The sequence below is a fragment of the Tinamus guttatus genome, unplaced genomic scaffold (genome assembly GCF_059628265.1).
Source record: "Tinamus guttatus ecotype Peru unplaced genomic scaffold, ASM5962826v1 Tinamus_guttatus_pri_ptg000260l, whole genome shotgun sequence".
Classification (NCBI taxonomy): Eukaryota; Metazoa; Chordata; class Aves; order Tinamiformes; family Tinamidae; genus Tinamus; species Tinamus guttatus.
This window is the reverse complement of record NW_028288794.1, coordinates 1,834,100-1,860,692: the sequence shown is the minus strand read 5'-3', so window position 1 is coordinate 1,860,692 and position 26,593 is coordinate 1,834,100. Positions and strand designations below refer to the sequence as shown.

Sequence of the window (26,593 nt, the reverse complement as noted above, 5' to 3'; positions counted from 1 at the left end):
AGGTTGGTCAAGCAACAACTGTATTTGCTTTCCTTGTAGATCCCATTCGCTACCTCTTCTGTGTGAAATTCAATAGTTTGCCACATCATGTCTTATGCTGGTAGTATCTAGCTCTACATAAAGTCTAGTTCTGTATTTAAAGCAAATACACATACCACGTTCTCTGTGTCAGAATAAGGGAAATTTGTCTGTAGAGCAGAATTACTGGCTACAGTTGTATCTGGGAGGACAAATGCTGTGTGAAAACAGTTGAAACCCCTAAGCACATGATGACAAGGAATTCTTCCTTGACCTTATCATGAACATAAAATCTTTCATTTCAAAAATCTCTATATAATTGTAAAAAAGAAAAAAAAAATTACTTCAGATTTATATTCCATGTTTATAAAGTATGTTGTTTTAGTCTTCATGTTCCAACTGTATGTCACAACTTGTGCACCGGAAACCTATGTTAGCCCTTAGTGACAGGAATTCTTTTGGTATTTACATCCATTAAAAGAGGAGCTTAAGACAACACTGTGTCCTAAAAACATTAATTTCAGAGATGCCGTACATGATGTGTATGTAGGTAGAAAAAACATCACTATGAAATTTCTCTTTGTGGTCATACTTGTGTTCATCTGTATTTCTATATATAGCATCTGCATGATTTCTATATAAGAATCTAGATGAATCATAGAACAGATCTTTTCTGCTGGCTCCATATTTTGACACTAATGCAGGGCTAAAATGCCAGCACTAAAATTATGCCTATACAAGAAGGAGTAGTAGTAGTAGTAGTACAGGAAGTAGATTCATGACAAACTGTTCCTGGAAAGACCACAGAACCACTCGGAGGCTGTGATTTTTTCTGAAGCGGGAGGTCGATTGCCTTGCCAACAAGAGCAGAAGTGCAGCATGACTGAGGCTGCGAGCACAGACCCCCTCTGGGGAGAGAGGGATGGAGCGTGGCAGGGAATACAGGGCAGTGCTTCTTTCTGATGCTTATTTTCAAACTGGTACTAGTGCTTCAGTGGAATTGATTCTTAAAGAACACAAACATTTGTGAGCATTGTGTCTTGATCCTTCACATGATGCTTTTTGCACCATCATGTCTTGAAAAAATGTCACCTTTCATTTGGAACTGTGCATGTGTGTATATATGAAGATGTATATACAGAACACTCGAGACCAAATTTGTCTCATGTTTAAGATGAAAGGTGGTTCATAAACCTGAGGGCGCTTTCCCCACTGTGGTTACAATGCACAGTGTTGCCCAAGTGCAGTACCGGTTCTAGGTCCTACCCAGTGCTGATAAGGTGGCAGATGGATTTAGCCAAGGCCTGTTGATACAAAACAATCCTGGCTCAGATCAGTTCCTTGGTGTATCCTAAATCAACAAGAGTGATCAATTTAAACAATATACAGCTTCATGCACATGAATCTTGTCACGTTCTCTAGATTAAGCCAATCAGAAGTAGTTTACAGGTTTCTATCAAATGCCAGGTATTACAGAATTCAAAAAAAAAAAATCTATTTGATTGAAAAGAAAAATCTGTATAGTTCTATCAGAAAATAATGGAGAACCTTATGTTTGCTATCATACAAACCTGAAAGCACAAATGGATTTGATGATTAGAGATACAATTTACCAATGCACATCTAAAAAAGATGATGCACGGAAAATAATCTGTGATGTAGGAATGAAAACATTTAGTTGTTTGCTTTGCTCTTGTCCAGCAATTTGTACCAAAGAGGATGAAATGAGTGGACACCAGTCTAAACTGTTCTGTTCTTATTAACTAAAAAAAGCAAAGTAGGTTAATAGATATTCATGTAGTAATTTGCAAGCTAAATTGCAGTATCCTACATTCACTGCTACTGCATATGAAATGTTGCTTATATGGAAAAAATATAACAGTAAATAGCCTGCTGAAGTGCCTTCCTCTTTCATCAGACTTATCAGTGGGACACCTGAATATCTGAAGAGCACACATATGTATTTTTTCTGTTAGCCAAAAAGCCCCAGTTCATACTTAAAATTACGTAGCTTTTATAATATTTTAAAAAGCAGATCTAGTATTTTTATGTTGGAATACTGATTCCTGCATGTTGTTGATGATAACTGTTGTAATCCATTTTTTTAATATAATTTTTGTTTGAAAAAGGGTGAAAGTATATCTTTAGTAATCTGAAGAGTTGCATCTTTTAAATATGCACATGCAGGATTTGATTCAATTTAAGCTAAAAGTAAGCATATTGAGATCACTTGATTTACAGGTATAAAATTGACTCAGATTTTAACTTCAAAAAATAAATTAGTACACTTTTATATATGCAAGTCATTAGTTTGATAAAAATCCTTTTTCAGCTCCTGGCCAGTAGAAGCAGCAAGTGAATGGAGCTAGGTACTCAATTTTGTTACAGTCCTTTTAAAAGCAGTACTCAATGTTTTCTGTTAAAAAATATTTTTTGGAAGCCATTTATTTGTAAGCCTAGCCGATAAAAGTTGTGTCGTAATTTTTAAACACTAGCACTTTCAGCTTAAAATTATTTTACGATTTTTTTTTTCTTCCTGTTATTTGTTTGATTCTGTGAGCATTTATATACTCTACCTCCCCAAACATACTGGTACGTTATTCCTAATTTGCACTGATTTAATTAATTTGAAGCACACATTGCACTTCAACTGTCTTACAACAGGGAGTAAATATTTTCGCAGCATCCTGGTATTGTGCAGACAGGCACTTCTTAGTGCTCCTCAGAGCACGATGCTTGTTGAACCCAGCTCGAGGTGCTGAAGCACAGATGAGCTGACGACACTGGCTGTGCTGACCACCTTGCATGTTGGAGCTGTACATTCAAACAAGCACATCATTTCTTTGGCTCAAATCATTTTCAGAAACTCTCTAATACAAATATTGCTCATTTGAAAGATGCTTAATATTCACCATTTTTTTAAAAGCATTTCTATCTTTTTATATTTTGTCAGAAGTGTCTTCATTTCTCAGTGTATTTACTACAGTATCAATGTTTCTGTTGCTGAAAATGCAAGATCTGTAAAATGGTATAGCTTATGCAATATAATAAATAGTTTTAAAAAGTTGTCGATGTTTTAATTTTTATTTAAATGGCCTTGAAGTCATACATAGCTATGGCTAATGAGATCAGTGTTGTTTCTTGTTCTCTACAAAATCTTACCTACGAAGTAGGAAAGTCAACGTATAGCTGTTATGTAAAACAAGATCATGAATTGGTTTGCAGTTGAATGCCCTCCAATAATAAATCTATTTTTGCTGCCTTAGTGTTGAGATGAGGTAGTCGTCTTGTTAAAAGCTTGCTTTGATGGTTGGCATTTCTCACATCCTTTTTTGAGTACTGGCTTGCTGCACTTAGATTGCTTCCCAAATTCAACTTCCCAGGATATCTTGGAATTGTGGAGTTGTCACAGTCCTTACCTTTTTTAAAAAGAACTACTCTGCTTATGTTGTTACAGTCAAACTGGTGTGGTCTCTCAGCATCATAAATGTCGTCCTTTCTAGAGCTAATATTATTGGTCTTGCTGCAGAATATCTCCATAGAGCTTAGAGAGTCTGGTACATCATTGTTACAAACTTTCTTGAAGCTACTTTGAGGACTTTCTGATGTAGGTCCAGATAATATTTGCTTGAGAAATAATCCATTTCCGGATACAAAAAATTCTGGTTCCACTTGCTCTGAAAGTTTGCTAACATTTCTGTGCGAACCTGCCAGGCCGATTTCATGTTTGGCGGGCGTAGCCTTCCAAGTCAGAGGATTATATACAACATAGTCATCAATAGGACATGTGTTTCTTTGATGCAGTAGCCAACTGTCAATGCATTCTCTATGAAACTTTAAAAAAAAAAGTCAACTGTTGCATAGTAATAATACTTTTGAGCTAAAAATGGGCTAATCAACTAATTGTTCTTGCATGTAACAGTAATTCAAGATCTCGAGGTTGATGAGTGCAAACCCAGCCTAACTTTACTGCTCACTATGGCAGCAATGCTGCTGATTTCTATTGATGAGTAGATTCTAAACTCTGGGTACAGACAGACTGAAAAACTTTAGTTAAGTTTTGACCACTGTAGGGTGACATTTAAAACACATTTCTTAAGGTGCTCTAGTAATCAAGTCAATTCAACCAACTCCTACAGAGATATAATTACAAACATTTAGTAAAAGAATACACAAAGAATTGGTGCTGATTCTGCTGACCTTCCTTTTCAGCCCAATTCTCTTTTTACTCTGTTCCATGTTAATTCTCGATCTAAGGGACATTAGTGACTGAGATGGTAATAAATTGTCACTAATACTCCTATGATACACATATCCTTGATACAATTTTCATTTCAAATATTTTTGAAATTGCCCAAGCTCTGAGGAAAAGAAAGCAGACTGGTCTGGTTCATCACTGACAGCATATCATAGCATTTTTTTGTTGTTGTTGCCTTGCCACGAGTTTGGACAAGTTAATTTTTAGCTGCCCCTTGTGACCAGTATGCTTCCTGTCTCTTAAAGATGATGTTAAAACTCAAGCATGAAGTTAAACCAACATGCAGACCTGCAGACTAGCCCTAGGAATATCTGTATCAGTGGTGCCCTGAAGGTTCGATTAAATTATGTATTGGAGAGTAGCAGTGTGAGCTGTGGAAAAACTGATGCATTACAAGATAACAGGTTAAGATTTGTCTCTTTAACATTTAGAGGAATTTCTTTTTTCTTACCTTATGATTGCATGGTAGGAGTCTTACATGTTGACCAAGGTGAAAGGGCTTCAAGCAGCATCTGCACTGAATACCTGGAGCAAGTAAATGACTCTGTTTCCCAACTAAAATGTTGGGTAAAGATTTTACAATCCTCCTTGGCGTACAACTAGTCCCAAAACAAAACAGATAAAAAAAAGTTTAGTAAATTAGGAAAAATGGCAAATAAAATTGAACATTTAAGAATAAGTAGGCTTTTGACAGAAATTTATTTTTATTAGTACGTTTAATTTTAAATGGGATAAACAATCCTCTAAACAGCAGCTGCTGCGAAAACCATTCCAGTGATGTCCATCTTACGATCACAGGCATGAGTGGACACACCTTCCAGAAAACCAGCATGTACATCTCACCTCAACAGCTGCATAATTACATTTTACACAATAATTTCTACATCAATTTCTCCGAATAAAAAGTACAAAAATTTCAATGTGGGATTATATCTTGCTTTCGTTTGATTCCAGATTCCTAATTATAGCCATTAAAACCAAATCTTGCTATCTTGTTTGCAGTAAGTAGCATTCTTCTCATTTTTAATTATGAGCGCACAATGTTTGTGTAAATGTCTCAGTAAATCCTTCTTCTTAGTAGCTTTTTAAATAGTTTTGACAAAGAAGTAAGGCAGAGATAAAAGTCTGATTAGCTTTCAAATAGTGAAGGTTTTTATATTGTATAAAAGAATGACGTCTTTGAATATATGTTCATAATACAAGGGTGCAGAAATACCTGCAGTCTTTGACTTCAATAGTATTGGTTTGTTTCTGAGGTGATTCTTGAATGTGACTTTCTGAGGTTTTGTAAATGTTGATCTTTTTTGCATGCAGCAACTACATCAGGTAGTTCTGTCTTCCTGGTGAGAAGCCTTGTACACTGCTATGGCAGCTCCAGAGAAAAGCAAAAGCTTTTGCTTCTCTTTGTATCATGTGTTTCACTTCTGTACAATCCATTCTCATCACCATTTGTTATGCCAAATTTTTAGAAGTGAAAATTTGATGGCTTTTTTTTAATACTGCTAAACAAAAACTTTAAATATCTTTAAATATTTTTCAGTATTTGTAGTATAAGTTTATAAACCGTATGAAAAGAATTATTTAGTTTGCAAATTACAATTAATATTTAACTATTTTAGGGTGATTTGTTGTGTAATTGGAAGTATGAATTAGTATGTGCTGTTTTTAAAATGTTTATTGCTCTGTGTATAGTACTTTTTTTTTTTCAGATATTGCTGAAGTAAAGAAACGGTTTAGAAAACTCTGCACATTTATCATAAAAAGTAGGTTGGAAAAAGACTGTCTCTTACTTCTCCTGGAGATGTAATACTGGTTCTTCAGAATTATTTCCTGGCCTAAAGCTTTTAAAATTTTCTCCTTGGGCTGATAATTCTGAAAGCTGGTCAAGAGATCTCCATGTCTTATTTCTCTTCTGTAATGTGCAAAAGAAATTGCAATAAGATAAACTCAGGATATAAATTATCTTGTAAATGACTGAAAGAGGTGCTGAGAACAATTCAACAAATTTGTTTCCTAACTATTTTTGTTGAGGCAAATACAGCTAACAAATATGTTAAGTGAAATAACTTATTTAAATTTTTGCAAAGCATGAAACAAAAACCATCTAACATCTTGAACTATGACTTGGAGAAAATATCCTTGGTAGCAAAATTAAGTTCAAATACCAGTTGAAATATGTACACTTATGGTTGTTACGGTAACCTGAATTCGCTGACTCTACCCTGGTGATCTCATGGTATGAAACAACCAGCTAAGGGCAGTACAAACTCAGAGTGAAACACCTTGGGTCCTTAATTTTTTTTTGCATCCCCTGGCCAACTATAAGGCCTTATCTACATAAGGAAACTGGAAATGTGGATCAGTAAACTAAGATGCATTTGCTCCTACTGACCACATAAGGGCGCCACAAGTATAACTTACACAGGCAGAGGCTAACTCAGCTCTTCTAGTTTTAGGTGTTCAATTTTTGCACCTCAGGATTCTCAATATCCTGCTATACATTGCTCTTATTTAGCTGTAATTAAATTCAGGTTTTGCATGACTTGTCTAAGGAAAAGAAGATCAATTAACACTACATAGATCAGAGTAGGATGCAAAAAAGAAAACCTGCTTGGTACCTGTCTGAAGACAAAAACATGGGGAGAATGAAAAAAGCCAATGAAACATTCATGACATAGGTGATACTCAATACACTCAGTGCACCTATAAGGAAAAATGTAAACACAGAATAAGGACTTAAGATAACAAATAGCTAGCATTTCACGATGCAGTGGTAGCTAAATTTACCAGCTGGAAAAGGACAATCCCAAATACATTTCTTTCTTAAGGAAGTTTTTGTGGACAAGCTCCCCAGTAAAGTGTAATTTAAAACTAAAGCAGAATAAAATTAAGTTTATGCTGTAAGGCTCTGTAATTTACACACTGAGATCTTTACTATTCTGAAGTACTTGAGACCTATTATAATTTTACCCGGGAAAATCGTCTTAACCTGAAATGATCAAATATATTCTTGATATTTGATGTGAACTTGATTCAGAACAAGCGCTAAGAAAAGAGTCATTAGTCCACTTGATGACTGTGGCAGACAATTACAGAAGTGAAACTGCCCATCTTGACCAAAGTTCAGGCAGGCAGCTAATTAAATTGCCCACAGTCCTCAGGAAATCCAGTCAGAGCAGTCCAAGCCTTCGTGTAAGTAGTGCTGTGATATAAGAAGCTCTTTTGGTCTTCATGAAATTGAACACCAATAAAGCAGTAAAGAATTCTAGAATGATGATTCCTTTCACACACCATTAACAATTACATCTCTCTCTCTTTTTTTTTTTTTAGATAATTTCAACTGATTTGGGAGAAAAAATGTGTGGATAGAATTTCTGTGTATTAAATTGTTCGGTTCCTTCTAAGAAAGACAGAGGAATAAACAAAATGCTTTAAGGTAAACTCAAAAACATAATACGGACAATATCTTGATCTTAAAATACTTACTTGTAGCACCTTCCCACAATTGGAAATACTCTGCAATTATTACAAGGAATTCCAAGGTGCCTATCCAGGCTTGCCCTCTCTGCTGCAGTCACGAGTTGACTAGAGTTTCTGAATTCTTCCAGAATGAGCTTTAGAGGTGCAAATTCTTCCCTGCAGAGTGGACACTTTACTACAGAATCAGGCCCGAGTTCATCTTGGTGATCAGCCCAAATTTTCATACATTTTATGTGTACATTGTTACCACAGCTGTATCTGAAGGAAACAAATGAGAAATTCTGTAATCTTTCCATAAACCTCTTATATTTCCATATAAGCATTTATATTTCCATATTTCCATAAGCAACTTCTATAGCAGCCTTCCCTTTCTCTCCTTCCCCTGCCCTCCACTGCTTAAGTCCTGGGACTGCTGATTTTTCTGTATTGGAAAAGGCTCTGACAACTGTCATACATTCTTGTGAATTGAAGCTACCGGCACTAAGAGGTCACTGTAACAGTCTGTAATTAGAGCAAAGCGAAGAACAACTATACATTTAACCTGCAGAAAGTGATAGGGAGCATCATCTTCAGGAACTCCTCCTGACAAATGGGACAGACATCCTCTGTACTGATTCCTTTCTGATGAATGAAGAGAATCTCGTTCTCTTGATTTAATGGTGGTGAGAAGGCAGCTTGTTCAGGTCTTAGGGTCTGCTCCTGCTGTAATCGCTGTAGTATGTCCTCAATTTCTCTTTCCAGAAGACCCAACTTAAAAGCATCTACCAAAATAGAAAAAAATAAAGCTTTTTGGCAGAACTCTGCACTTACCTGTAATAGCTCTCCATCTATACAATGCAGGGAGAGCATTCTGGATTTATTTTGGTACAAAGTTCTTTTATAAATTAATAGCTATTATTAGAGGCATATGTCTCAGTAGCTACATTGTTTGGCTTTGGCGTTTTCCATGTTTATATTTTTACTGAAACTAAAGTTGTCCTCTATATAACTGCATAACTACACAACACAGCGGCCTATATCATAAAAATTAAATGAATCAGAAAATGCCAATCTAAAGGGTTTTTTTGTTTTGTTTTGTTTGTTTTGTTTTTGAGGTAGAGGAGTGAGAGGAAGAGAGCACAGATAATGATATCTAAACAAATTTTATCCAGACATCCAAGTATAATGCTTTGGGCATTTAAAGTAGCTAAGATCTACATGTAAGCCATAAAAAAGTCTAATACTTACATTCATGATCTCTTGGTAATCGGTATTTTTTCAGCAATATCCTGCAATACATAATCAAAATATCTAGCAGACAAAAACATCAAACTAAAGTTACTTGTTAGTTCGGTCTTAAAATAAAAGTGGAACATCTACGAGTCTTATGTGGATTTACATTACGTTAACCTAGTAAAACACTAAGTTTAGTGAATTTAAAAGAAAACTGCCATCAGAGGAATGGCCCCACTCCACGCTCATTCCTGTCACTTCCTGTACTTGTCTCAGTGACCTGGTTACTCTCCCAAGACTGACAAAAAAATTACACAAAAAAAGAGTGATTTTCTGTTGATTCAGAGATTTGTTCACCCCGCGAAATCCTGAGCTAAACAACACACATGTAATAGGGAAAAGGGGCCTACTGCTGCTCGCAGCAGCAAACCATTTCTGCCTGTCAGTTAAACCCCTTAAGGAACAAGAAAGGACAGAGGTAAATAGGCACTGGTAAAATTTGTAGACCTCAGGTGTAGGACATCTTCTAGCACCGCAGCTTAAACCCTAATGGTGGCTGCGTGAGCTTATTCCATACGCTCCTGGATGCGGCTCCTAATTGGCTTCTGATTAGAGGGGGCAGCTACCTGACCCTGCAGAATCCCCCTACGCAGAGTTGTGCTTGAAGCTGCATGGGATTCTCCGTGGCTCTGAAACAGGAACATAACGTAGGCAAGACGTGCCCACGCGGGTCCCGCGCCACTGCCTTTGACACCGCATTGACTTTGGGTTGCGGCTGCGGGGACGCACTCACCAGCACAGGTGCTTGCAGAGGCCCCTCTCCTTGCGGAAGGCGGCGCAGCTGCACGCGTGCGGCTCGCCCAGGACCACCTGCCAAGGACAGCACCGGGGCTGAGCGCCGCGCGCCCCGCGGGAAGGGGCCGCCCGCACCGCCCCCGCAGCTGCCCCCGCACCCGCAGCGGGGCGCCCGCGCGGCCCTCCTCGCGCAGCAGGAAGGCGGCGGGGCCCAGCTCCCGCACGACGCGCATGGTGCTGCGCAGCGCCCGCTCCTGCCGCCGCCGCAGCGCCGCGCTGCCGCCGCCCCCGCGCCGCGACATGGCCGCCGCGCGGCGCCAACGGCCACAACGGCCGCGGCGCGCGCCGCGTTCCCGAGGCAACGGCCGCCGCGAGCGGGTAGCGCTCGGTGCGCCCTTCGGCGGGGCGGCTCCGGGCAGAAGTGTAAGGGCTCCTCCTCCGCGGGCTGTGCCCTCTGTGCCCTGACAGTCTGTTGGCGCTCCGCTCGTGTAGCGGAGACACGCGTGGTTTATCCGGTCCTTTCCTTTGGTACAGCTGAGTAGCTCTGGAAACGTTGCCTGGAAAGATAAGTGGTGCTGTTTGTTTTCCTTCGCAGTCGCCAGGGGGAACTGTTGCATCTCCTGTGAGCTCTCGAACTCGTGTCTGCTTATTTTCACTTTCTGCTAAACATTTCTGTCAGTTCTTTAAACAATTGCTAGTCTCGATGGTGAAATCCCTTCCGCAGGTTTTTCCTGGAATATAAACAGAAATAATGCGGTAATTAGGGGCCCAACACCCTTTGCTTGTTACGCTCACAGAGGCCCAAGCGAGCCTTTCTCTCGGCTTGTGCAAGGCTTCCCTGAAGCACTGCGGGGGCTCAGGAGGAGCTAAGCCCTGCTGGGAACGCCAGGGATGAGCAGAGATCCCGGAGGGGCAGCGGGAGCGAGGCAGGGCCCGGAGCAGGGCAGGGAGCCTGCGGGAAGGCAGGCGAAGGCCACGTCTGGCTTTGTGCCACATCAGCGGGGAGCTGAGTCTCGGATGCTGGAGGAAGGGTGTAGATAAGGAAAAGCTGATCTGGCTGCGGGACCCTGACCTGGGTGGGTTTGGAGGTGGGAACAAGGTTAGACGGGTCTGCTGAATGGCAAGGTGTAGAAGAAAGTGCTGGGGATCCTGGCACCTGGGGCAGGAAAGGGGGGCTGTGGGAAGCACTGCTGGAGTTTTACAGGGAACTGGTCACCAATTCGGTTTGAGCCAACTCCAGTGTGCAAGTCAGAGTGGAAGGAGTGAAGTGATGAGTGTGAAATACGGTTTGAAAATGAGTAAAGGCTGAGAGACACCGTGCAGAGTGAGGTCTTTGCTTTGCTGTACCTGAGTGCTGTGTCAGGTAATCCTATAATGCGTATTCTTTCAACCAAATCAAAAAGCCCCTACCAGTGGGGCAAGGTTAAAGGATTGGGAGCCAGTAAGACAGCAGTGGACCAAATCATTGGGTGTGAGCGCTTTGTAGCAACTCCTCAGAGCGTAATATATACGCTGGATAAGGCAGACGTTTTGTGAAGTGCCTCGGATCCACTTGTTCGTGTTCTTTTCTTCATCCTCATCATAGAATCACTTTGCACTTTGTGCCCCCTGCCCCCAAATAGCAGTTTAGGGAACAAAAAATTATTCTTAAGAGGGGGAAAAAGAAAATCCTTTTCTGTTCACCACTAGACCTAAGACTTGTTCCTATATATTTTGCAGCCATACAGTAGCATGCCAACAGCAGGTCTTTTCTCTTGTGGTTTTAACACCATAGCTAAGCACCATGTGTTGTCCTGTGGGTTATACAATTTTCAGTGCTTATTTTAATTTCTGTTAAAGTTCCTACTAGCCTTTTGACTGGATGTCGCATACACTGGTGTTTTCAGTAATTTTACCCCTGCAGCTTGCAGCCCTTCTGAAAAGGAAGCGTGCTATCTAACTGGTGCCTTGTTTACTTTTGATTATTAGTCAGCCTAAGGAAAAAAGCTTTGAGTTGAATTTGAGCTGAAATTTCAATTCCCACATCTCCCTGTGGAAGGACATTTATTACTACTGCTGCTATTATATAGTTGTTAGATAATGACCATAAATTTGGGATCTGAGCTTCTTCCAAAGAGATTTCTGTGAGCTTCTAGAACTGAACAGTAATTTATGAATAACAGTCTTAACGGTCTGGCAGCTAGCTGCTTTTCACGAACTTCTAGAATTTAAAAATAAAAAATGAAAGTTAGAAATATGTAAGGGAAAAAAAAAAAAAACAGCAGAGCCCCCAAATTCTACTTCACTTCCTTTCCACGGAAGTGTGAAGCTCAGGTTTGGCAGATGCCTGGGACAGAACCCAGCAGAGATAACGGGACCCTGTGGGGTGGAAGGTTCATTCTCGCGAGCGAGGACATTACTTCTGAATAGCCTTGTGTAATAGGTGTCTGGGGAAGGGAATAATATTTACTTTTGCTAACATCCTTATATTTGAAACCATTAGCATGAGTTCCACTCTAATTTCCTGACTCTCGAAAGATCTTTTTTCCAACTTCTTTATTGATGCTGTTAACTAGTTTTGTAACAATACAGTACAAGGTAGATCAGATGGATGTTTTGCCACTTTAAAACAGGCTATTTCTCTTTATTTAAAGCTTAGCTGTTTAGAATATCTGTCAGGGCAGCAAGGGTATTACCCTAACACTACCTGCAAATTTGTTTTTTATTCGTTTTTTGGCAGCTGGTGTCAGCCCAGATTTGTATTTAACCTTGGTTTTCCCAGAAGGTCCCGTAGGTTAAGAAAATAAATGTTTAGTAGGAGTAGGAAAAGTTTTATACATTACATGACCTTCTAAGGTCTACTTCAGAAAAGCACCAGAGAAATAATTATTAAGGAAAAGATTACTCTGGCACCATAAAATGAAGCATTCTTAGTGAGAGGGACTGAGCCATTTAAAATGATATAAAACTGTTTAATGTGTGGTATACAATGCTTCCTCTCTCTTTTTTTTTTTTTTTTTTTTTTTTTACTTTGATTCAATTTACTTTGATTCAGATTAATGACACTGTCTAGAGGGACTCAGAGATGCAAAAGTAGTTTTTAATGGCATTACAAAAAGATTAGCACTGACAGTTTTTTTTATATATATTTCCTATGTGGGGCCAACTCTTCCAGGCCATTTCCTTCAGTGATATCTGGAGAGGATCTGATAAGCTTTATACTGCTTTTCACAGGTCAAAGGGCTCTGTGTTCCCCTCCACTCCAGCTGCCAGCAACAAAGTCACACATATGTTATCACCATCACACAGGAAGCTGCGAGCCTGCGTGTGTCCAGCAAAGTACAAATACAGGAAGAGTGTCAGGTTAGTTGAAAGCTGATGGAGCTCTACTAAGGTAATATTTAGCTAATAATACTATATAACCTAATAATACAATCCTATACGCTGTATATGTTTCAATATCAGGAAAAGATTAAATTAACCTATTGTTAATTGGTTTGATATTACTGCAGCCTAAATATAGGTATCCATTTAAACCCTTCTGCAGTGTTCCTCTCCCTAGGAGATCTTCCAAACCCGCTTGGATGCAGTCCTTTGCCACATGCTCTAGGTGACCCTGCGTGTGCAGGGGGGTTGGACTAGATGACCTCTAGAGGTCCCTTCCAACCTTAATGATTCTATGAGTCTAAGAGGATGAAGCACAACTTCAAAAAAAAATGATTAGTTACTCAGTAAAGAGCACAGCTGCAATGAGATGAAGTGCCAGTTCATTATAAAGTTCATTTGAACAGACACAGATTTCCCACTGCAATACACAGCCTATTAGCTCTCTGGTGGCATAAATTGCTGTCAGCCATGTCATCTCATTGTTGGTGCAAGTGGGTTTTCTGTTTCACGTTTTTGAGTGGGAAGTCAGTTAATGTGAGCTTTATGTTTTCAGCCCTGACAGTTACTTTTCTGGAACCCTGCTTATTAGTGCTAAATTTGGATCCATTTATAGCTTGTCTTCTGCTTCCGGTACATTGTTTACTGCTTCAGGAAAGTCTTCCTAATACATTATGCTAGTTCCTATCCTCTGGCTTTCACTCAACATGGAACAAATCAGAGCAGGGACACGGAGTTCCAGTTCCTGTCTCTAAGGTCTGGCTGAGTCTCTGCTGCAATGTATGAAGTTCTAGGCTACACTATAAATAACACATAGCAAAACCTATGGGAGCAGAGGTAGAGCTAAGCTTATGGCTGTGAACATAACTATGGCAAGAAGTGAGCTCCAATTCCAGTGCATGCAGCGCTGCATCAGTGAGCTGAATTGCTGCAAAGGGCACCGAGAAGCTGTAATTTGTCTGTCCTGTCTCATTGCTTATTATCTTCGTTTTCACAGATTCAGTACCTATGCCTGCAGCTTGATCTCAGAAGGTTTTCCTTCATTTAGAGAGATCTGTAGATTACTTTAAATTTGAAACAAGCACTAGAGCTTTGGCCATCCAGAACTATAGCTCCAGCATCCGTTGCCAGTGCTCCGGCACGAGGGAGTGGTGTGTTGATGCAGAGTCATGAGAATAAGAGCCCAGTGAACAGTGTGGTGGTCCAGCAGATAGTACCGTGTCATGCCTGATTTGGGTATAAGAGCAGGAAATGCAGGTTTCGCAGCAACTGAATTTCAGAGTGCCTCTGGCCTAAAGACAACTTTAGGCCACTGCCTTGGAGAGGACAGTAAGAGCAGGAAGTGCTATTTGCTCCTCTTTCAATCTCCATTTCTTAAAAAAGTCTTTCAAGGCAAATAGGTGCTCTTGTTTTAAGTAAACAAATAGCCAGCGAACACTCACTGCCTGCCACAGTCCTACCAGAATCTCTTCATTTTTAATCCGGAAGTGAGTGAAAGTTCCCCCCAGAGGGGAAAAAAAAACCCAAACAGCAAATTATATCTAAGAGATTTTCCTATCAGATACCTTTTAGTATTCTATAGAAGTAGACTTTTCTTATTTAAAATTCCTAACATATATCGTATATGGAAGTACTTGATGATACCTCATAAAAATGCATAAATAAATGTTTTATATTTGTAAAAATGATGATGATGGATGTGATAAAATCATCTCTGCTTACTCCATAAGATGGCAGGAAGGAATGATATGCAGGATGAATCTGCATTGTACACACAATATATTTCACCTGTCTGTGGGTAAAATCCTGGATTAGGAATTATGTTGTTATAGGAAAGAAGAAACAATCTATCCTTTTGGCAAGGATAAGGAATTTCTTCTGTAGTACTAATTAACCCTCTAGCTAGAATCCTGTCTTGATTTTGACAGTCATGAGCTTCCTAACACCCTATGCAAGTCTCTGAAAAATTCCCATTAACAGGAGTGTAAGTTGGTGCTAGTGATTTTCTGTTGCAAAGATATGGAAACTCAGTATTACATAAGCACAGATTTGGTAGAATTGAGAAATCTGTATAGTAAAAGCTTTCATTTTGTTCACTGTTGAAATATGATTTCCAAAGTACATATGTGAAGCTATTCACAGACTTTCTAGCTAGCTAGCTGCAGATATACGGGTATGTCAGGCCACATGAGATTTTCACAATCATTTTGCACCACTGGAACCGCAACAAGTTGTGTTAAACCTTAATAATAATAATAGTTTAAACAAATATTAAAGTTGCTTTACATATTCATGTGGTACTAAATTGCAGCAGGCTAGTAGAGCTTCTTTCGTATTTTGTGGCTGAGGTGTAGCATGCATACAAATGTTACATACGTGATGGAGAATGAAGGAACCTGCACTGAGTATTCACTACTTTTATTCTTATGTGGTACAATTTCATCTGATGGATGCCTTGCTACGTAAATTAAGCTCATGACTAGAGGAAGTGAAGTGACTTTTCAAGACAATCACCCAGAGAGCTAGCACTGGCTTATTGTCACTTAAGTACAATGCTTCTCTTCATGTGACGTTTGCTGTAACGAAATGAGCAATAATTCTAGTCTCATCTTTCTAAAGGAAACTTACCTGAATGTGATGCTGCAGGTTTAAAGCTGCTTCCTTTGAAATTGTTTTCTGATCCTTTGTCACAAGAGGGGGTCAGAGTTCTTTGCAATTTATAGGAGCTAATGTTCCATTTTAACTAAAGAGCTTCCCTCCTTGCTTCCCTCCTTGCTTCCCTCCTTGCTTCCCTCCTTGCTTCCCTCCTTGCTTCCCTCCTTGCTTCCCTCCTTGCTTCCCTCCTTGCTTCCCTCCTTGCTTCCCTCCTTGCTTCCCTCCTTGCTTCCCGAGAGTAAAAGAACTCTCTCTCAATATAGATTTATGAAATAGTTGAAATACCCAAGTCGAAACAGCGGACACTTAATAAGAACACTTCTGCATGTTGTTTTTACGCTATACTTCGGCAAATATAGATTAAGAAAATCATGATGTAAAAAGCATGTTGATAGATGTCTGGGATGTGGTCATGTTGCTAAGCAGTGAAATTCATAAGAGTCAGGAAGAGATCTCTGAAAAACTTTATTTCTAAAGAGAATTTTCACGGGGTACATCTGAACTATCAAACCAAGCTAAAGTTGATGAAACAATGATGCTAGCCCTGTTTGTGTTGGTATTTGTAGGGTGTCAGCATCTCCCATAAATGGTTTGTGAGGCAACAGCATATATGCTTGATAAATGGTACTATGTTGAATACCAAGTTGGGAAAAATAATTATTTAACATTTTTAATGCATTGTGTAAAAGCTTTAGAAGACTACATTTATGCCTTGTGAACAGCAGCATTATACAGGCCCATTTTTTTTCTCCCAGAAAGGACCACAGCTTTTTCTTCTCTGCTCTGTTTAGTTTATTTTGATATTCTGTTAAAAATCCCAACCATAAAAGGAGAAGGAGAGGAGAAAAAAAAAAAGCAATAAAAAATCCTTTGGAGTTTGCACGGGCAGAAAAAATTACCTACAATTAAGTGGGTTTTGTTTTAGAGTTGCAGAAGTATTAGAGGGATTATTTCCTCACTCTTTTATACTGTTGTTACTCAGTACAACAGAATTCACAAATCAAATGTAGGGAATCATAAAAAGTTGCCATAATGTGAGCTCTAATTCAGTTTATGTTTATTCTTGGGAAGTTTGAAGAAAGGTCAGCACAAGTTTTATTGCCCCTCCTGCCTTGATTTTTCCCACGCTCTTCTTTTTCCCACACTAGAGAGTAATCTATAGATTACTCACTTATTATAATATGACCACTTGCTTATTATAACATGACCACCATAGTGTTTTAGGCTTAAAATATGGTATATATTTTTGAAACCAAACATGATGCAGATCTGGACTTCTATGAGATGTTGTCGTTTATTCTGCACTGTTTCCCTCAGTGAACTGAGAACTTTTGTTTTTCTTTTCTCTTTTTTCTTTCTTTCAAATGGGAAATACGCTTCCACATTTGCAATCAATTCTATACCAAAGAATTTTTCAAATTCTTTTCTTCTCCCCTCTCCCCCAGCAATGACATTTCTTCAGAATACAGCCCAAACTGTCTTCTTGGGAGCTGCAGCTGAAAACCTGAAGGTAGGCACAGGCTGGCCCCGATGAACTGTAAACTGCAAATCCATTTACCTCTCTTTGGCTTGGTGTTTGTTCTGATTTTGGTTCTCAGATGAAAGATGTGAAGAATAGCTTTATTTTGGCAGCATTTACTATCTCCATGGATAGATGTCTAGAACCAAAGGAAAATATTTCTGTTTTATATTTGAAATATTAGGAAGAGACTTTGTCTTTTTTGCTTGATTAAGTAGACAATTCTTTTTTCTTTGTTATGTGATATAAAGGACTTCAAGTTACTCCTCAAATTTATACAGGTTTTGAAAACAGCCTTCAACACACCAGGTTCCTCTAGGTCACAGTCTTCCCATCATAAACTCTTTGCGCTGTTCTTCAGCTGTTCAAATAACATACTTTTGTTTCTTCTTTTCCTGCTGAGAAATTACTTCGTGAGCCCAAAGAAACAGGTGTCCTACTACACTACCAAGACTGAGCAGAATACAGTTTTGTATGGAAGACCTTCCTACTGAAACTGTTAATTTTACTTTGTGCCTTTAATGTTAAGCATGTCAAGTTTTAAAGAGCTTTAAAGGGTGAGTTAAGGAAATTTACACTTGTATATCTTCTGAGACAAAGGTATTTTGGACAAGTTCAGTTATTTCTCTGGCCCTGCTTTGAGCAGGATGTTTGTCTGGATGACCTCCTAAAGTCCCTTACAGCCTGAAAGAATATATTATTTTATGTTTGAGACTGATATTCTATGATAGTTGTCCCACTTATAGACAGTCAAGCCTGATACAAGACTAGATGTTCACCATCAACGATTCCTCCTATTACGTATCTGTGTATTTTTTTTTTTCCCCTATGTTTCCTGCATAGAGGAAGTTTTCTTGCATCACGGAATCCCCCTGACCTCAGTAGGTGAAATTTGTGCTCCTTACAGTCTGAGCAATGAACCAACAGATTTTGTAGTGGTATAATGAAGTGTTGAGCTTTGGAATATCGGTATGACACCAAAGCCATGTTACCCCATCATTTTAATTATCCTGTGGCTAGAACAAATGAAAGTGTTTTGGAATATTGTGAATGACACAAATAAGTATTCTGCACAGATGAAAGGTATGAAATGAAGTAGGGTCATTTTTTAAAACAATTAAAGAATAAACGGTTACTTTACTGTCATTGCAATCTCAACAGTCCTGAGGGTTTTCTTTAATTATTTTTGAAGACCATCAGTTATATTTTTCCTATATTTTAGTCATCACAGTACTTGAAAAGAGGGAAGAAATCGATCAAGCCTTTTCTGCCAGAACTTCAGTCTTCATAGTTAATTTATATTAGTATTTAATTTCTATTAATATTTTTCAAAGAAAAACACCATGTAAAATTTCCTGAATGGATTTACTTTTAATGGTTAACTTTGATAGTACCTGTATTACTGTGAAAAGATTCATTTGATAAAGAATAGGACATTCAAGAGCATTTTGTCCCATCTCATATATCTGCTGTGGGAAAGTCACCTTTTTGCATTTGCATCCAATAGCATAAAGGATGTAAACATCATGGTTTAGATAATTAAGGGTATCTTTACTTGGTCTTTTGGGCAGATTGGTTATTTTTCTATAACAAAGGTGTTATTTCCAGTATTCTGTTCTCCTGGGAAGTTTTATTTATCAGCCTCATCAGATTGCTTGTTCTGAAAATGTATACTAAACTCTTTGCTAAGTTAGCTGATTATTTTGTATCAAATATCACCATCTCTTCTTTCTCTGACAAAAATACAGATGCTGAGGCTAGAGCTGCCTTGACGGTAGCGTGAGTTTAAAGTTCAGATGCTAGATACACTGGCACAAGCCGTGTCTTCCTTCCTTCCATAGAATTTGCCTGAGAAGGGGATGAGAGGTGCTGTTTCTGTGGCTTGTTCCTGCTTCGCTGTTCCTGTGCGAGGGCACACCCTCAAAATATGGGCAGCAAATATCTCTCTTCCGAATGGAGCCTTGAGCGCCGTGATTATCTTTATTTGATCCGTAGAACAATCTGCTTTCTTCAAATATTTGTTTTATGGAAACTGTGGGCAACAGTGAGAACAGAGATAAGTTGGGAGAAGAGCTCAAGTATTTCATGGATTCATTTGAAGTTGCATGGCACAATAAATCAGGTAGCCAGAAAAAGAAAAGGCGTTATGCAACTCAGAAGGAAGTGGAATATGATAAACGCTTGTTTACAGCCCAAGTGACTTCCTTTCAAGCCCTGTTCCTCTTTTAGGGAACAGAAAGATTATCCCCAGCTATTTGAAGTAGGAATGCCTCATTCCTCTTGTGGCAGAGCACTTGGCTTGCATGCTGGGGCTCTCATTGTGTTAGGTATTTTTCAAGGACCTATTGAAAAGACTGGGCTGATTCTAAAGGCTTTCATCTTTCTCCCTGCTCCTCCAATATATTGGATGCTAGTCTGTAATTCTGGCTAAGAGAGCTCCTGCAAGAGATGCTGTTCTTGATGAGGAGTCACATTGAATACAGTGTGGCTCTTCAGTCTATAAATGGATTTTCAGTAGGAGCGAAGGTGCTAAAATCTGTATCATGTTGTTCTGCTTCATTAAAGCACTGCAGCCCAACCACGGTTTGAAATCAAAGCCCAGAGCATTACACTGAGGAGGGATTGTAGTTTTTGGCTTGACTGTGTTCTCTCACTTATGAATCAATATAGTGTATTCATCAATAAGACAGCGCTTAACTGATGACTGGTAATTCTATTTCATGTATTTATTGTAATGCTTTAAACTGCTGTTCTTGGGTTTTGCATCTATTGTGTCCCACCTGCAAGCATACAGAAAGAACAAAAAGGAGGAAAAAAAGTACAAAAATAGTACAAATAGAAATAACACAAAAAGAACTCGCCCTGCATTAGAAAGCTCGTAATCTACATGTCAGACAAGAGACAACAGGTGGATATTGATACATGGGAAATGACTGAAAGGGCCAGGATGGCAGAGGATGAAAAACTGTCCCAGAAGTACCCATAGAGAAACTTGCTCAGGAGCTCTAGAGTGCTTTGCGTCTCGCTTTGCCAAGTACAGGGTAGGAAAGATTGTCAAGTTTTAACATTTAAGAAAAAAACCCATATACTTCTTTTTAAAGCCAGTCACTAAAACATTCCCTCATGCCCCATCATAAATAATAAATATGACTCCCTCTTATTTATCATTTTAATTTTCTGTGTTAATACAGCATTTTATAGGGTTTTCTGCATAACTACCAGACCACTAGCTAATGCTATGAAATAGTAATGAAAAAATGTTCAGTGTTCTAATTTATTTAGTTTCTAGAGAGAATAATTGTTTTCAGCCCATCCAGATTGCTATTCTTGCCTCTGTATATTGTGTGCTTCTGACTAATATCAGCACGTCAAATTTTCCTTTATTAATGGTGCACAGTGATAGATGTGAACATGAAGTACCCATGTCTTCATTTATAGTTCGGATTTTGGAGTCCCCACAGACCAATTGAAGCAGTGTACAGAGACCATCCCGAAATGTCCTGGGAGAACTTCCAAAAAAAGCAAAGAAGTTAGGAATAGAAATCAGAGTAACTTCCTCTCCTCTGCATGTTTAGACGAGCAGTACCCGCTCAGCTTTCTTCCAAAATCACACCATTGTCGTTTTGATTTTGATTGAAAAATATTTTGGGCCAACCTGGGGACTTGGGCTGTGCTTCTGCCGCCCTTGTCCCCTAACTTCTTAACACTGAGTTAAGTTTTGTATTAATTTGGGAGTTGGGTACCTTAATTTTTATCTTGCTGTTGTGAACCAAACTTCTACAGGTCTTCTTCAGAGTCCATTATACAGTAAGATAGCATGAGATAATCCAAAATAATAAAATTAATAGGTCCTACAGCCGTTTTGTTTATGTAGCTGTAATTTACTGATGCTTTAGAAGTTTTTTAGACTAAAAATTCATATAACCAAACCTGGCAAGCATTTCTATTAATACTCCTGTTACTTCTGTATTCTGTAAAGGTGGCTGAGCCTTACACACAGGGAAAGCCAAATCTGGATGTTGCTCCTTTCTCCCTGGGCGACACTTTCCTCCCTTCACCGTTTCCTCTGGTGCAGGAGCTGACATCCCACTCCCGCACCAGGACCTGCCTCTTCAGCAACTGTCGTCTTCCCCGGCAGCTGCAGCTGGCAGCAACTGCCCGTGCTCTGCTAGGGCAGACACAGGAGGAGGCGGCGGGCTGTGGGAGAAGCTTCCATTGCTCAAACAGCTGCTGCTTATTTACTCTGGGGAAAAATCAAGAGATGTGGATGGATGCCAACTGGATCACATTATTGTGGGTGTCTTTCACATCAAGTAACTGTGTTATAATTTTTAAGAGATTCATGTAAACATTGGCTGCTTATTCTTCTAAAGTTGCCATAAGAACAGGCTATTGATTTCAAGCATACATACATGCAGTAACTTCTAGACTGCCATTTTCTCATTAGTTCTACTTGCATGTCTTAATGAACCTCTAGACAACTGCAAGAGATTAAGTTCTAGACAGATCTTTTCATTAAGCTTTTTCTTTGTAATATCTCATTTGAATTGTAATGCTAGATATAGAAATCTTTCATAGGCTCATTACTGCCAACTCTCTTCACTGTAACAGTTTTCTTTTCATGAAATTACTAACCAATGAAAAGGATAGTCCACAGTGGGAATGCAAATGTCTTAAAAATACACCCACATTCCATAATAAGGAAAAAAAAATAGACTGTAAATCTCCACTTACTGTTCTTTCTCAGAAACTAGTACAGCGGCTTAGGAGCTGCCTCCGAATCAGCCAGTGCTGGTTCAACTCACTTGTTATTTGTATGATGGAGATTTTTTCCCTCTGGTATATATGGGTTTTCCCCAAAGCTAGCTGAACTCCACAAGGTGAGCACAGGATATTTGATTTCTTTATGGGATAAATCATATATTTTAATAAGCCAGGATTATTGTATATGGCTATTAGAGCTCACAAAGACTTAGATTTGAAGCTCAATGAATACAAGAAAATGTAGTATCTGTAATGCTGGAAAGCTGCTTGTGTCGCTCAGCACATCTGTCCAGATAGAACAGTTGTTCTTCCTTCTTCTCTTGTTCTTCCTAGAGATGTTTTTCTCTCAGTGACCCTTAGAAAGTAGAAACAGTTGAAATATCAAAGATAGCAGAATAGCTAATTGTTAATATATGGTTTTTCAGAAAGCACCTAGCACTGTCTCAAACACTTTCTCTTTGAAAGCAGCAAATGCTTTATCTTGTCCGGTAATTCAAAATTATTGAATAAATGTTTCTTTATCAAAGCCTCTTTGAACAGAAGCAGCATGCTTTTGAATGCTGTAAGGCAAAGGATACATTAGGGTCAGGAGACTAGATAGTGTTGAGTTGCATTATGAATTTTGAGATAAAAGGTCTTATTTCCTTACATGGGCTTGTACAGTCATCTGTGCGCACACTAGTTTGGCTGTCTGCTCCCCTCTTCCCTGCCATAGCAGTTGTAATCTCTGGTTGTGAGGGACTTGCCATGAGAATGAAGTCCCAGATTTGGCTTCATGGTTCATAGTGTTCATTAATCAAAGCTATCTGAAATCCTAGCAACTGCTATCAGGAATCCAGAGAGTTCAACAAAAAGTAATCTAAGAAATGTTTTGAGTCTTCCAATAATGTATAGTCTTTAAAAGAAGAAATTTAAACACATGAGAAGAACTAATACGATTTAGTTTCTGCAGTTGTGGGTTTGATATTCACCTACAAGGGTTCATTTTCATGGAAAAAATCATCAGCATTAGTCTATCTGTTTGATGGCACCTCTGTATGTGTATACATAGACATGCTATTGTACGTATTTGCTGCTTCGTTAGGAATACTTCCTAGTCGGGATACTCCTTTAGTATCTTCTCTTAAACTAGAGAGAAATTATAAACTTTACACTTTCAAAAACCTAGTAGCAACTTTACATGATAGGCATTATTTTAAATCTAATGTAAGTTTACACTTAGTAATGACAACAGTGTCTTTAAAGCGATAAATAATGAATAATTTATTTCTCTATTTTAATTTACGAGATTAGTAAATTTTATGAGTAGAACAAAAATATTGTTTTCATTAGCTGTTGGCGTTGTCTTAGCCGTATCTGTTAAAGCCTGTGGCTGATTTTTTCAAAGGAGTTTGAAAATAGATCCCCATGAGATTCAAACTTGGTTAATTACATTTTGAAATAATCCAGAAACATGCTCTGTTTTCTTAATGTTCAATTTTATTGTGATTTTTGCAGGATCAAGAAAAGGGCATTTATTATATTTCCCCTCTTTTCCTCCCTGCAGACATATACACATCTGCAGTGTTTAAAAAAATCTGTCACATTTTCAAGTTAAGAGAATGTGTCTAATGTTAATACTGGAAATCTTTGTAGTGGTTTTGGGCTGTAGTTTATTAAGCAACCTTATGATATTTATTTCACATGTGGTAGAATCACTGTAAGTAGTCAGAATGCTTGTCTTTCGATTCTGTTTCCTGAAGGAATTATTTTCTACCCTAAATTAGACATTTAAAAAAGGACTATCAATCTTCCATATTCTAGAACTGTTGCTCAGGAAAAAGCAATTTGCAGTGTAAATTAGAACCATATTAGAACCAGGAGATCTTTTGGGCCCAGAGTTACTAGTACATTTGGAATGCAGTTCTGCTGTTAACGCTGCACTCTGAAGCGTTTGAATCTTCAAACACCCTTGGTAGCTTCTGGGTACGCACCATGTTTTACAGTTTCAAGAGCTTGGTCCTTCAAATTTCAGAATGAGGATCTCCATGAGCCTCATACGCTTACTTCACTCCTTGGCCCTGTATCCTAGTGGCAGCTCCATGAGAAAGTTGGGTGCGTGTTCTCCCTCCTGGATAGAGCTGCCGTCTTAGTTTAATTTTCACCAAGCCAGCAACTGTGTGATTTGCTACTGTGACTGAGGTAGTATAGGGAACTGGCTCACAGATGGCTAAAAGAAAATACCTGCACCTATATGTAAAGTAATTGCAGATATAAAATGTTAAGGTCTTACTCAAATGCTACTCTCTGCTTACTCTATGGCCATACTTATTTCTGTGTTTTTGTGTTGGTTATCAAAGTAGTCTTTCAGCAGTACCAATAATCCCACAGAGTTTATCCTCTGCCACCTTTTTGAGGCACAGTTCTATTTAAAATCAAAGCTAAATGTGCAAACGATCACCAAGGATACCAATTTTGCATGTCATTCATACTGAGCTCTGTAGCATTTTTTAGCTTTATAGATTTATACTGTTTGTGAAAGCCAATAAATGAAGAATTATCTTTGGCCTAAATGACAGCCATCTGCTTCTTGCTTCTCTGCCAGTAATTTGTCTACTCTCTCTCTCTCTCTCTTTTTTTTTTTTTTTATGGCATTGAAGTTTATTCCTAACAATTAATGGAATATTTTTGAGTTTTTTCTCTCATGCATTTGCTTAATAATATTTGGCATTTTTATAACAGCATCTTGCTTTGCTAGTGTGTTTGGGAGACATATGACTGCTGTTCTTATAACTAATACTGAGATCTGTGCCAAATATCAGATATGATTTAGGCATTAAATTCTGCAGGGATTAATTACATGACAGATAGGCATTTCCAATAAAGGATATTTCTTTGTCAAGGCAGGTTTTATCCTGAGGTCATACAGTTAATAAAGCTAGCCTATCTTTATAATGACACTAAAGGTACACAGGTAGGTTGTCCAGTAAAACTTTGACACTTTCAAACCACTTTTAGTTTAAAATACAGCGTTGTAGAGGTGAATCTCTACATGAGAGAAAATATGATATACTGCTTGTTGCACCAGTAGATATTAAGGTACACACTCTCTTTTTCAGTGAATTTCTTACTTTGCAAAGCTGCATTATCTAATTATTTGCAACCACAACCAAAGTTACCTGACTTTTGCTTTGATTTGAGTTTTATTTAAAAGCTCAAAATTCAAAAGCATCTTTCTTGGAAATTGAGGAGGCTATGGGTGTTGTATGGTTCCGCATTAAAACCCAATAAAAAGAAACTTTTAAATAGAGGAACATGTTACTATTGTGAATTTGACCAAGTAATCAGAGAAGCTCCAGGATGCTTATTAAAAAATTAATATCCTGTAGTAGATATTGAAGTCCTGTTTGACTAGTTCCTGTGGCTGAGACAGATTCTTTTAAACCAGTCACTTAAGTTTGGAAGAATTTAAACCAGTGAACCAATAGTATCTACCTTCCATTTAATGTTAAACATTTTTAAGGGAAATATGTTAATTATAGGATTTTTTTTTTCCTGTAGTGTGGAATACAAGTTTAGACCTAAATATTAAGGGTAGGGATAAAGCCAATACTTAAAACCAGATTTCAGTGATCTTGTAAATAGAATTAAAGTTCCAGGTTTTATGTTTGTTTAAATCTAAATCTTCAAGTGCAAGCCATGAGCTCCTCCTCTCAAGCTTAATGGCTTATAGTAATTTTTCTTTATATGTCAGCAAAATAAAACTGTCTGTTACTTTCCCAAGTTCCTGGGGTTTTAATAATCACACACAATTGCAATTGCTTAAAAATACATTCCTTTTGCTTTCTGTAATGTTGTTCTGAAGGGGAAATGCTTCTTTCAAGTCAGCCATATCTGATCAAACCCCACCCTGTCTAGTCCTTGTGAAGATGCTGTAAAGCTGAAAGGATATATTTAATTAAGGAGATGCCTGGGTAAGCAAAATGATCTCCTAACCCTGCAGGAGTGGAACAATAAGGGACAGGAAAGAAGCAGCTCTATTTTGATTTGAGGGACTCCAGCGCAGAGGAAGGAAAAAGCTCATCAGGAGACCTTCCAACTTCTGCAGGACATGAGGAAATTGAGAGGACTGTACATTGCAAGGACAGAATTGGGCATACTTTTAACACGCTCTGTGAAGTAATTTCTCCAGGCGACTAGGATGACAATAAGTTTCTATAAATTGTCTAAAAGATTACTGGAAATTCCAGGTTGTGCTCGCCTCTCAATTTAATATTCTAGCCACTGTGCTGTGCTGAATTCTGGGCTAAATCTCTTTTACTTTCACTGCTTCTGATTGTCTGTTTTCAAAGTTGACTTTTTTTTTTTTTTATTCGCATACTTCAGGTTGGAACAAAATAACAAACTTGTAATTAGAAACAACCTGAATTGCCATGGAGACAAAAAAGAAAAGTATCTTCCATAAGCCAAATAAAGAAAAAGCCAGATTGGGAATGTCAGGGTACTTTTTCTAGTGATTTCATATATCCACATATGTAATTTAAACTGTC

The 26,593-nt window shown here is 38.5% G+C and overlaps 1 protein-coding gene across 1 annotated transcript; it reads right to left on the bottom strand.

Annotated features, from left to right (window-relative positions):
- Nucleotides 1–3,225: 3,225 nt before the first annotated feature.
- On the bottom strand, nt 3,226–9,996 carry ZSWIM2 (zinc finger SWIM-type containing 2). Its single transcript, XM_088526949.1, has 9 exons — nt 9,922–9,996; nt 9,762–9,838; nt 8,984–9,024; nt 8,298–8,517; nt 7,763–8,014; nt 6,895–6,979; nt 6,067–6,188; nt 4,728–4,875; nt 3,226–3,852 (listed from the first exon to the last, which is right to left on the bottom strand). The coding sequence occupies exons 1-9, from the start codon at nt 9,994–9,996 to the stop codon at nt 3,226–3,228; spliced, it is 1,647 nt and encodes a 548-aa protein (XP_088383075.1).
- Between the last annotated feature and the right edge of the window lie 16,597 nt (nt 9,997–26,593).

What these genes read in the sequence shown, in the direction of transcription:
- ZSWIM2 (XM_088526949.1), bottom strand. Translation starts at nt 9,996, where the DNA reads ATGCGCGTCGTGCGGGAGCTGGGCCCCGCCGCCTTCCTGCTGCGCGAG. An exon ending in CTCTGCAAGCACCTGTGCTG is followed by an intron (nt 9,025 to 9,761) that starts GTGAGTGCGTCC and finishes TATGTATTGCAG; the next exon opens with GATATTGCTGAAAAAATACC. An exon ending in ATTACCAAGAGATCATGAAT is followed by an intron (nt 8,518 to 8,983) that starts GTAAGTATTAGA and finishes CTATTTTGGTAG; the next exon opens with ATGCTTTTAAGTTGGGTCTT.